General features: G+C 43.8%; 1 protein-coding gene across 2 annotated transcripts in view; it reads right to left on the bottom strand.

The window, feature by feature from the left end:
* LOC137320758 (protein WWC2-like) overlaps nt 1-12,538 on the bottom strand; it is a 215,038-nt gene extending 202,500 nt beyond the window's left edge. For both annotated transcript variants that reach the window (XM_067982539.1, XM_067982540.1), the window contains exon 1: nt 12,228-12,538. In XM_067982539.1, coding sequence (XP_067838640.1) covers nt 12,228-12,355 — 128 coding nt within the window. In that variant the 5' untranslated portion in view covers nt 12,356-12,538. The remainder of the gene's footprint in view (nt 1-12,227) is intronic.
* Nucleotides 12,539-13,176: the final 638 nt, after the last annotated feature.

Here is a 13,176-nt window from a genome sequence, read left to right as displayed (position 1 = left end):
TATGTAGGTAAACTCAGCAGCCAATTTACATGCAATTAGGCCCCACAAACAGAAAATTAATTAATAAGATAATTGCTATTGGTGGTGATGGTTGAGGGAGGAATGTTGTCCAGAACACAGGAGAATTCCCCTGCTCGAACAGTGCCATGGGAACTCATCTGAAAATTTGTATCTTTGATAATGCAGTACTCTTTCAGCACTGCACTCAAGTCTTGAAGGGAGGCTTGGAACTCACAAACGCCTGACTCATAAGTGAGTGTCAACTAAACTGACACTGAGCCGAAAATCCATAGGTAGGAGAGGGTTAAATTAAAAATGTATTCCAACTCCATAAGTATTCATGCTGAGTCTGTGATCATTGAGTGTTCATGCTGTGCCTGTTACCATGGAGTATTCATGTTGTGTTTGTGCCTATGGCTTTGTATTCCTTCTTATCCTCCTTGACCTCTCCACTGCCTTCAACATTGTCAACCACACCATCCTCCTCCAACATCTCTCCTCCACAGTCCACCTCCATGGGACTGCTCTCTGTTAGTTCCACTGCTACGTGTCACATCATAGGCATTATACTGCTTCCAATAGCTTCTCCCCCGGGCCCAAAGATCACTTTTTGTGTACCTCAAAATCCATTCTTGGCCTCCTCCTCTTCATCATCTATATGCTACCCCTTGGTGTTACAATCCGGAAACATGGAATCAACTTCCACGTGTATGCAGACGGCATTCAACTCTACCAGACAGCCTCTTCCACTGACTCTAAGGCTGTTGCTCCTGTCTCCAACTGCTTGAATGACATTAAAACCTAGATGACCCTGAACTTCCCCCAACTAAATTTCAACAAAACCGAAGCCATCCTCTTTGCCTCCCGCAGAAACCTATGTAACTCCAGTCTCAACTGAATCAACTTCTTCAGCTTCACCTCAGGCCAAGACATGTGGAAACTTAGTGTACTGCTCAATCCTGAGCTCAGTTCCTCCCCACATCCAATCTATCACTAAGACCTCATTCTTTCACCTCCAAAACATTCCCCCAACCCTCCCTCTCGTCCTAAGCTGAAGAAACCCTTATTCAAGCATTTATTGCGTTGAAACTTGATTTCTCAAATGCTCTCTTTGCTGGCCTCCGCAAACCACAACTCCTACAAAACACAGTGGCCCACATCCCCACCCTTGCCAGGCTTGACAGGCTTGCCTCAGCAAATTGGCTTTTAACGTGCTCAAACTCACCCTCAAATTCCTTTATGACTTCGGTCCACCCTATCGTGGCAATTCCCTCCAGCTGTAGGTCCTTGCACAAACCCTCTGCTTCTGTCACACAGCTTACTTCTTGTTCTCCACTCCCTCTGCTCTACCATCATTGGCTGCTCCTTTGGTCAGCATGCCCCAGCCCTCTGGAACTCCCTCCTCAAGCTCTTCAGCCTTGTCACCTTCCTTCCTGCCCTCCAAAGGTTCCTTAAGACCCTAATTTCGACTGTGCTTTTGCCCCTACAACCCACTCTGCTTTTCACCCACCTGCTTGGTGTCCATTGTTTGTCCACTACCCTATAAAGCACTTTCTTCAAACAAGGAGCGCTTATAGATTGCAAATTTTGTTTTACTGTAATTTCATTACAGTTATAATTATATTAATTGTAAGTGTAATGAAATGTTCCTTTTATGCAAACCTGCCTGTGAACTAAACTCAAGGCTTATCTGCCTAGTACTGCATCAGAAATGCAAACAACTCTCTCGATTATCTGAAGTAATTCTGTTGTTTAAATAATCAGGGCACTCTATTAAAGGCTTAAAGGTAAAGAGCGGCTTAGAAACAGAGTGTGGAATTTTTTGAAATGGGAGTGTTCTTAGACTGAGTAGAGGTTAAAAGGGAACAATGTTCATACACAACACAGTGTTCATTATTGAACAGGCGTACCAGCCCAGTTAAAACATGGCCATAGTTTTACAAACAGCAACCAGTTTTTAGAAGTCCACCTGGCAAACAGCTTATTCTTTAATAAGGCTCCCAAAAGCCTCATTTACATTGCACTTGCCCAAAGCTCACCCAACTTCAGACCTGCCTCATGTATTTGGGGTTGTCTGATTCAGTTTTGAGATTTACCAATACAATTTGCCATTGGCAGGATATCCACAGCACTCCCACTACTTTCTTCAGTACAAGCTTGAGCTCTGCACCTCTGACTTCATACTAGACTGAAGTCCCAAGGGCCATGAGGGCTGCCACCAAAGCCAGCACAAAGCATGGGCTTCATTCCCTACTGGACCTGCAACAGGTATGGCAAAACACTACAAGGTAGAATGGGAAAAGTGTCACTCATGGGTTGAAATATCCTGCTTAAATGCTACTCTCCCAACAAACCACACCATGGCAACATAACAATAACATTAATCCTGTACCAGAGTGGGGAAAGATCTCTGCATCCAGACTCAATCATGTGCACAATACTCTCAAATTCAAGATTTCTTGCATTCTAACACATGATGAAGCCTGTGCATAACGGCCATCTTTGAGACTGACTTCAGATGGTCCCAGTCTCAGCCATTAGATAATGCTTGAGGTTAATGTTAGCTGGTCAAGTTGTAGGCTGTAGAAAGTTGCGACAGTTGCAGGTAGTAATGCTTTTAAGCCACTTTTATACTGCCGATAACTTAGCTTGGATTCTGGGATGTTGGAGTCAGTGAACCAGCTCCCACCGTTTACACTCCTAAATCTGGTTCCGCTTTCCCACTGGCAAACCCAATTTTTCAGTCTACCAGAATCTAAGCCGAATAATCACCAGTATAAAAATAGCCTAAGATTGGTTTTGCTGTGTACACGCATGCTTAAGGATGTTTTATATAAAAAGGAGTGAATCTCCCACCTGCTACCATCTAGACCAACAAGGACATCCGAGATCCACATTCCCTTGGGTCCCACAAGTTCTGTCCAATCTCCTAAAACAGCAAGATTTTCCTCAAGTCTGACCACTATCAAACATGAACAGGGGTCAGTAGTGTGCAGAGGCCATTGTCCTGAAACCCCATCTTTAATATAAAGTCATGTGGATATCCACACAGGAAAATCACAATATAAAAATAGCCACTTCACACTTCTATTAACCAGTAGCATTGCCATGGTGACAAAAAGAAATACTGAAGTGAGGAAATCAGTGACAGGACGCAGTCCCACTCACACAGCACCGAGTATTCTGAACCACTGGAACACGCAGGTGTGTCACTAACTGCTGCCAGTGGCATAACAAGACTGTTTACATTGCAAGCTTCATACCAGTTTCCTAGCAATAGCCATCTCACATCAGAATAACACTTGCACTATAAACAGGACTGAGGACAACGTAGTAGAGGTTTTCTTTCACTTGCTTTAAAGCTGTTCAAGTAACACCTTAATCTGCAGTCAAAATTATATGCAGTCTTTGTACTAAATTTAAATTAAAAATACCCACAGCAAAGTGAAATTAATGTTTTACAAATTTTAATTCCAAATAAAAGTATAAAGAAATGTAAGTCTACTACACAACAAACCTCACCAGTTTGATTTTTAAAAAATTAAAGAATGATAAACAAGGCCACTGGTTTTCTTAGAAAAAAAGGTTGAATCACAGAATGTGATCCCCAAAACATTAGTAAAAATCTCGAAAATCCATGTGTTAAAATCAGAATTTGGCTTATTCAGACACCCTGTCAGTAAGTAAATTAGTTCCTGTATCAAACAACTTATTAATTTAACAGGACATGGTTGCATCAGTATGACAGCTGCTTTTGGCCATAGAAACATTTCTGCAAAAATATTTGTGTTTTGGACATTTTCCGGATTACTTAAAGATGGATTGTGCCTAGAATCATAGAATCATGTAGCACGGAAAGAGACCATTTGGTCCAATGTACCTGTGCCGGCTCTTTGAAAGAGCTATCCAATTAGTCCCACTCTCACTCCCTTTCTCCAAAGCCCTGTACATTTTTACTTTCAAGTCTATATCCAATTCACTGTTGAAAGTTACTATTGAATCTGCTTCCACCACCTTTCCAGGTCATAACAATTCGCTGCATCAAAAAAATCCTCCTCATCTCCCCTCTAGTTCTTTTGCCAATTGTCTTATGGCTATTGTTCATGGAATCATCAAAATTCCTAATACAATACCATAAAAAATAATTTGCGTCAGAGCAAAACTCCTGGTACACTGCCAGAGCGAACTTATTCATTGTGCTAAATAGACTGCAGCTGTACGGTCCCATCACCTGAAGGCCGACCATATTCCATAGCCAATGCATGACAGGTGCAATACTTCACTATTGTGTCTGCTACTCCAGGTCAGTGCCAACAGCTGGGTAAGAATTGCACAATACAGAGAAAAGTTAAAACTTTTCTTTTAAGTACCCTCCAGAGAGTATCAACACAATCCAGATGACTGAAGCCCCAATTCACTGTCTCAGTAAGATATGGTATACTGCCCCTGATGCTCCACATGTCGTTGCCTATCTAAATTGTCTCTGCCCCGCCTCAGATCATCTGCTGCTGAAACCCTCAATCATGCTTTTGTTACCTCTAAACTGGACTATTCCAATGATCTCCTGGCTGGCATCCCATCTTCCACCCTCCATAAACTTGAGCTCATCCAAAACTCTGCTGCCTGTATCCTAATTCGCTCCAAGTCCCACTCACCTATCACCTAAATAGTTGCAACTCTGCTGGAAGAAGTATTAATCAGGAGATAGTCGGGGCATGTAATAAGGGAACAGCCATAATTATGGGGGATTTTAATTATCATATTAACTGGACAAATCAAATTGGGCAGAGCAGCCTTGAGGACGAGTTCATTGAGTGCATCAGGGATGGATTTCTTGAGCAGTATGTAACTGATCCTACAAGGGGGCAGGCAACCTTGGACCTGGTCCTGTGTAATGAGTCAGGATTAATTAATAATGTCCTAGTTAAGGATCCCCTTGGAACGAGCGACCACAACATGGTTGAATTCCATATCCAATTAGAGGGTGAGAAGGTTGATTCTCAAACAAGCGTACTGAGCTTGAATAAAGGAGACTATGATGGTATGAGAGCGGAATTGATTAAAGTGGACTGGGAAAATAGATTAAAGGGTAAGACGGTACATGAGCAGTGGTGTTCATTTAGGGAGTTATTTTACAACTTTCAAAATAAATATATTCCACTGAGGAAAAAAGGGTGTAAAAGAAATGACAGCCATCCGTGGCTAAGTAAAGAAATCAAGGATAGTATCCGACTAAAAACAAGGACATATAAGGTAGCCAAACTTAGTGGGAGGATAGAAGATTGGGAATTCTTCAAAAGACAGCAAAAAGTAACTAAAGGATTGATTAAGAAAGGGAAGTTAGATTATGAAAAGAAATTAGCAAAAAATATAAAAATAGATAGCAAGAGTTTCTATAGTTATATAAAAAGAAAAAGGGTGGCTAAGGCAAACATAGGTCCCTTAGAGGATGAGACCGGGAAATTAATGGTGGGAAACATGGAGATGGCAAAAATGCTGAACAAATATTTTGTTTCAGTCTTTACAGCAGAGGACACTAAGAATATCCCAACACTGGACAAACAGGGGACTCTCGGGGGGGAGGAGCTAAATACGATTAAAATCACTCAGGAGATGGTACTCAGTAAAATAATGGGACTCAAGGCGGATAAATCCCCTGGACCTGATGGCTTCCATCCTAGGGTCTTGAGGGAAGTGGCAGTAGGGATTGTGGATGCTTTGGTGATAGTTTTCCAAAATTCCCTGGACTCAGGAGAGGTCCCGGCAGATTGGAAAACTGCTAATGTAACACCGTTATTTAAAAAGGGTAGTAGGCAGAAGGCTGGAAATTATAGGCCAGTTAGCTTAACATCTGTGGTGGGTAAAATTTTGGAGTCTATTATTAAGGAGACAGTAACGGAACATTTAGATAAGCATAATTTAATAGGACAAAGTCAGCATGGCTTTATGAAGGGGAAGTCATGTCTGACAAATTTGCTTGAGTTCTTCGAGGATATAACGTATAGGGTGGATAAAGGGGAACCAGTGGACATAGTGTATTTAGACTTCCAGAAGGCATTCGACAAGGTGCCACATAAAAGATTATTACTTAAGATAAAAAATCACGGGATTGGGGGTAATATTCTGGCATGGGTGGAGGATTGGTTATCGAACAGGAAGCAGAGAGTTGGGATAAATGGTTCATTTTCGGACTGGCAACCAGTAACCAGTGGTGTTCCACAGGGGTCGGTGCTGGGTCCCCAACTCTTTACAATCTATATTAACGATTTGGAGGAGGGGACCGAGTGCAACATATCAAAATTTGCAGATGATACAAAGATGGGAGGGAAAGTAGAGAGTGAGGAGGACATAAAAAACCTGCAAGGGGATATAGACAGGCTGGGTGAGTGGGCGGAGATTTGGCAGATGCAATATAATATTGGAAAATGTGAGGTTATGCACTTTGGCAGGAAAAATCAGAGAGCAAGTTATTTTCTTAATGGCGAGAGACTGGAAAGTACTGCAGTACAAAGGGATCTGGGGGTCCTAGTGCAAGAAAATCAAAAAGTTGGTATGCAGGTGCAGCAGGTGATCAAGAAAGCCAACGGAATGTTGGCTTTTATTGCTAGGGGGATAGAATATAAAAACAAGGAGGTATTGCTGCAGTTATATAAGGTATTGGTGAGACCGCACCTGGAATACTGCATACAGTTTTGGTCTCCATACTTAAGAAAAGACATACTTGCTCTCGAGGCAGTACAAAGAAGGTTCACTCGGTTAATCCCGGGGATGAGGGGGCGGACATATGAGGAGAGGTTGAGTAGATTGGGACTCTACTCATTGGAGTTCAGAAGAATGAGAGGCGATCTTATTGAAACATATAAGATTGTGAAGGGTCTTGATCGGGTGGATGCAGTAAGGATGTTCCCAAAGATGGGTGAAACTAGAACTAGGGGGCATAATCTTAGAATAAGGGGCCACTCTTTCAAAACTGAGATGAGGAGAAACTTCTTCACTCAGAGGGTAGTGGGTCTGTGGAATTTGCTGCCCCAGGAAGCTGTGGAAGCTACATCATTAGATAAATTTAAAACAGAAATAGACAGTTTCCTAGAAGTAAAGGGAATTAGGGGTTATGGGGAGCGGGCAGGAAATTGGACATGAAGCTGAGTTCGGATCGGTCAATGCCCTGTGGGTGGCGGAGAGGGCCCAGGGGCTATGTGGCCGGGTCCTGCTCCGACTTCTTGTGTTCTTTAGATTTGTGGTTGGGATCAGATCAGCCATGATCTTATTGAATGGCGGAGCAGGCTCGAGGGGCCGATTGGCCTACTCCTGCTCCAATTTCTTATGTTCTTATGTTCTTATGTTCACCCCTGTGCTCGCTGACCTATATTGGCTCCCGGACTGGGAAGGCCTCGATTTTAAAATTTTCATCCTCGTTTTCAAAACCCTCCGTGGCCTTGTCCCTCCCTATCTCTGTGACTGCCTCCAGCCCTCCAAGATCTCTGCACTCATCCAATTCTGGCCTCTTGCGCATCCCCAATTTTCATCGCTCCACCAATGACGGCCGTGCTTTCAGCTGCCTCGGCCCTAAGCTCTGGAATTCCCTCCATAATCCTCTCCGCCTCTCTACCTCCATCTCCTCCTTTAAGAAACTCCTTAAAACCTACCTCTCACCTGTCGTAATGTCTCCTGATGTGGCTCGGTGTTGAATTCTGTTTGATAACGCACCTGTGAAGCACCTTGGGACATTCTACCACATTAAAGGTGTTATATAAATCCAAGTAGTTGTTGTTGTTGTCATCTTAGGGAAGCGAATACCAGATACCAGCCACTCTCTGTTAAGTGGGTAAACCAAAGAGATACCCCAAGTGAACTACTTTTGCTTGCCTCTGTGCCTCCCAGCACTGTTCATTCACCCTCTCAACTATGGATAGTATGTGTCAGATTTAATAATGTAAATACTAGTAGCTGGCTCACAGATGTCAATCTCCTAAAGTCCAGACTAAAACAGAGGCAGTATAAATGCAGCTTAAGAATACAACTGAGCCTTAGTAATACAATTTGTAATAGCTTTTGGGAGTGTAACGCTGTCTTTTTAAAGTTAATTTGCCTCTTCCCCACGCTGCACACCACCTATAGCCAAGAGGGGAAGCAGGTCAATACTGTTGTGAAACTACTCCTAAGAGTGAAGGAGACCAGAGTTGGGTGACTATCTCTCTTGATTTTCCCTTTTTATTCCTGTGGGAATGAGTTTGCCTTCCTCCCAGTGTTTCCCAGAGTTGCCATCATATGTCCAGTTTTGATCTGGGCAGCCCAATTTTTGAGTGCTGTGTCTGGAAATTTTTTAAATCTAAATTGGACAACCAAAGTTTTTTTTAAATGGAAGTTTATTTTTCCATCTTTGGATGTGGAAATATTATCAAGGTTTTGAATAAAATTTCATCACCAGGAAAGGAAGTATGAGAACTCAAAAGCCATGAACCTTATTCATCCTTCCTCCAGTCTAGTTTTCGACAGGTTGCAACCTTATTGCTTCCTTCAACAGTGATCAAGAACTCAGTGCCTCATTGTAGAGTAAGTCACAGGTGTTAACCCAGATCTCACTTTTATCTATGTAACAACAGTGACTACATTTCAAAAGCAATGCATTGGTTAGAAAATGTATCGGGATGTCTTAAGGACATGCTACGGTGCTACAAAAATGCAAGTTCTTTCTTCTTCCTTTCTAGTCCATGGATCGTAGTGTTGGTGCTCCAATACATTGTGCCATATTGTAATATATGCTGATAAGAATTTTCTCATTTTGAGAGTGCTATCTTGAGCCATGAGGCAATCTTAAGACTATGAGATGAGCTTCCAACCACATTTCCGCTCCATCACTAAGACCGCCTACTTCCACCTTCTTAACATCGTCCTTCTCCGCCCCTGCCTCAGCTCATCTGCTGCTGAAACCCTCATCCATGCCTTTGTTACCTCTAGGCTCGACTATTCCAATGCTGGCCTCGCATCTTCCCCCCCTCCATAAACTTGAGCTCATCCAAAACTCTGCAGCCTATATCCTAACTCACACCAAGTCCTGTTTTCCCACACCCCTGTGCTCGCTAACTTTCATTGGCTCCCGGTCCGGGAATGCCTCGATTTTAAAATTCTCATCTTTTAAATCCCTCCATGGCCTCGCCCCTTCCTATCTCTGTAACCTCCTCCAGCCCTACAACCCTCAGAGATCTCCGTGCTCCTCCAATTCTTTCCTCTTGCGCATCTCCAATTTTAATTGCTAAACCATTGGCGGCTCTGCCTTCAGCTGCCTCGGCCCTAAGCTCTGGAATTCCCTCCCTAAACCTCTCCGCTTCTATCTCTCTCTCCTCCTTTACGGCACTCCTTATCTCCTTATATCTCTTTATGTGGCTCGGTGTCAAATTTTGTTTGATAACGCTCCTGTGAAGCGCCTGGGACATTTTACAACGTTAAAGGCGCTATATAAATGCAAGTTGTTGTTCTTGCTCCTAAGTAGTGTGAACAACTTCTACTTGTCGTAAACCTTTTATAAATTGTTGCTATGTGAATTGTCATTCTTCCTCGTGATTCCATATTCACTGCAAATACAACTATCCATTTTAACCCAGTGGACAATCCACCAGGTTGTGTGGTACTGACACGTAGAGACCAGAAAGTTCCCAGGTTCATTGCCTGGTCTAATGCTGAGTTAGCCAATACCAGTCCGATGACACTGGGGCACTACAGTTGGCCTCTAGGTCCCTTAACTACGAAGATGGAAAGTTGGCCATGGTTCTTGCTTCTGATTACCATTCAGTGACTGAATATCAATCAATAGTGGAAATCTATCCCCCCAAGCTGAGCTAAGGGCAACTCAAAAAATTAAATCAATCTGTTGGATGACCTTCGCAACAAGGTGATAAACTACAGAAACTACTACGTGAAGTATAATCCGCTCAAAAACCTTCAAAGATGCTGTCACTTAAAAGATGGTGACTGGGCCGCAATCAGTCTGCATGCAGTAGAGTCCTGTCATTGAGAACACCTCAGGCAGTTTGAACCTCTTACAGAAAGACTTGCGTTTATATAGCACCTCTCACGTCCTCAGGACGTCCCAAAGCGCTTTCCAGCCAATTAAGTACATTTGAAGTGTAGTCCCTGTTGTAATGTAGGAAATGCAGCCACCGCTGACACCATAATTGTTCACCTCCCCCCCCCCCCCCCCCCCGGCATTAAATCGACCATTCCCCTTCAAATAAAAAATCGTCCCCTCCTTGCTTGTTTCAAATACAATTTTACTGCACGGTTATGGGAGGTGCACTTGCATCAGACAAGCAGAATCCGGCATTGGGTGTCAAATCTTACACCTAGAGTGCTGCATAAAAACTTCCAACGGCAGTTAACAGCAGGGATCAGAAGGTTTCAAAGTGCAACAGGTTGCACAAGTCGCCCTGGGCAGCCCAGTGTCACTGCAGGCAGGAAGGGGCTGCCCACCGACAGGGCCACGTTACTCACATTCACTTCTCAATTCATGAGATGCCCATCGCTGCATTCCAGTGAGTGCCTTAAAGCAACAATTTGCATTACCATGAACACCCCCGAGACCTTATAGGTATTCAGGGTGTTTCGAGGCACTGCTCAGACGTGTAAAAGGAAACTCGCGGCATCAAACGTGCCCATCAACAACTAACAGTATCAATATTAAACAGGGAAACGGAACAAAGGGGAGGACTGATACAAAAAAAGGTTACTTTATACAACTGTCCATTACAGTGGTGTCACTGAAATGAAATGCCAATCCGTTTTATCACTGTTCAAAGATTAACCCTAATCCGTTTGCAAGAACTTTCTGACAACAGTTTTCCAAATCAAACTTTCCCGCAACTAATGTGTGCATTTTATCAAATTCAAAGCTTTCAGATATGGTGGGGGGGGGGTGGAAGAGAGAGAGAGAGAGAGACAGGAAACAGCAATCTCTCCCTCTCAGCTAAAGTCCCAACCCGACCTCCTCCAGCCTGCAAAGTCACATCCAACTCCATCTCCGTCCCCCTCCGCAACATCTCAGTGATAGCAACCATGAGGCATGGGATCGGCGATTGCAATTATACACCTCCCCCCCCCCAACTCCACCTCAAACACACCCACCACCCCGGTTAATCCCCCCGAGAGTGCCCGCCCATCGGTCCGGTCCTGTCCGCTAATGCTCGGCGGACGGGGTGAGCTCGGCTTTGTTCAGAAAGGAGTCTCGATCCCTTCAGCTCGGGAGAGGGGAAGAGAGGGCGGCGATGTAACCCAAAGCTCCCCGGCTGGAGGGCTGTCTGTCTGCCTTTTACAATGACTCAGACCCCAGTGAAAGGAGGGGGTGGGAAGAGGAAAGCAACCTCCATCCACATAACTGGAAGACAAGCTATAAGAAAGGAGCTTGGGATCCGCTACAACTCAGGGCTGTTTTACTAATACTGCACTTTACAAAAGTATTCCACTCCCCACCCCCAAAAAAAACTCATCTTCAACACTAAACACTGCGTTTGTGTCGGTTTTCACTCCGACTTGTATTTTGTGTGACCTGTGCCAAAAGCCCTCCTCAACCTGCTCCTTCCCGGCCCTTTACAACAAAAAAAAAACACCCCTTTTCAGAACATCTTCACACTCCCGAGAACTGAGCTCCGTTTGAAAAGGCTCGTTCCCACCCCCACCTCCCCGTTTCGAAGACTTTTTTTTTAAAAAAAACATTTCTTGCAAATTTCCACCCTCATTGCTCCTGTTAAAACCACTGTCCAAAAACCTACCCTGCACCCCAACTCACTACTATCCCATTTCATTAACATATCTAAGCAGACACACATACATTTAAATCAGGGTGCGAGTGAGAGAGAGAGAAAAGTTCATAGAAAGTGTATATATATATATATAGCAATCACTAACAAATGGGAGCGACAAACATTGCACATTAATTTTAACAAGGGTTTTTAAAAAAAAATCTAAACTATTCAGTAAAATCCAGAGTTAAAATAGTTTTTCTGTAGAGGCATTCCGGTATTGTGTGTGTATCCCCAGAGTATCAAAGTACATGTTCAGCACTCGCCGGAGCAAATCATTGTTAAACTATTTGAATCAAAAAGGGCTTTGGTGCGTTGAAATCACCACCCCATCCTTCGCACACTATTATATATCTGGAACCCAACGCGATCTGCCTGGAAAGTAAGTCCCCGGCCACTTGCTGGTCTAACGTTAGTTGTAAACTGCCCTCCTACCTGTCTCGGGGGTCGATCCAGCTCGTTTGCTTAGTGTTGTGATCAATATAAAAGACTTTGCCGTCGTAATCTCTCGCTTCTTCCCAACCATCCGGCAAAGGGAGCTCTCCATTGCCCTTCCTATGCATGTTGTAATACTGTAAGATCCTCCATAAGTACGGGGAGGGGGGGAAAATAAAGGGGAGGTGGGGGGGGGGTGAAGCTTTTTTAAAAAAAAGCTGGGTCTGCGATCATTCACATCCTTACAACGATCTGGTCCACCATCTTAACTCCATCCAGGAATCCCCACACACACACACAAAAAAAACCTCGGGCTGTCGGCTGGAGAATTAGCATACATTTCATTTGCATACAAATTCCTCCCCTCAAGATCTCATCAAATAGTAATACCGCCGGCACACAGCCGCCAAATCCGACTCCGCGGCTTACTCCGACAAGACAGATTGAAATGTGCCAGCCAGTGTGACTATGTTCAGCGTTCGCCTGTGTTTTCTTTTCAACTGCGCCTTGTGGAAAAGGCAGAAAACTATTTTCTTTTTGTTTTGAGTTGTCTGAATTTTGTACTGATAAAGGTGAAGGGCGAGAATGAATTTACTTTAGTGTCCCCCCACCCCCCCACCCCTTTTCCTGGTCTTGGGTAATTCTTAACTTGTATCGTTTTGCAGATAAGTATGCCCATCACTAATGGATTTCGCCCCCCACCTTGCATTTTCCACCCAGCATGTAGCACGGTGAGGTCAGTGTATGGCAGGAGCCAGAGACAGTCCAGAGCTAGAGACCCCTCCCCTCCAGACTTCTCTGACCTGGTATGTTACACATTTTGGCAATATGTGAGATTGAGTGGTGGGAGCAGGCTTGCACGGTTGTTTAAAGGTGCACTGTTGTCCAGTAAATTGCTTTGCAGAAAAAAGTGGTGCAGAAAGAACTTTAAAACAATAAAAGGGAGGAG

Source organism: Heptranchias perlo, chromosome 4 (genome assembly GCF_035084215.1).
Source record: "Heptranchias perlo isolate sHepPer1 chromosome 4, sHepPer1.hap1, whole genome shotgun sequence".
NCBI lineage: Eukaryota > Metazoa > Chordata > Chondrichthyes > Hexanchiformes > Hexanchidae > Heptranchias > Heptranchias perlo.
Note: the sequence above shows the minus strand (reverse complement) of the source record. Positions and strands in the feature narration are given on the sequence as shown.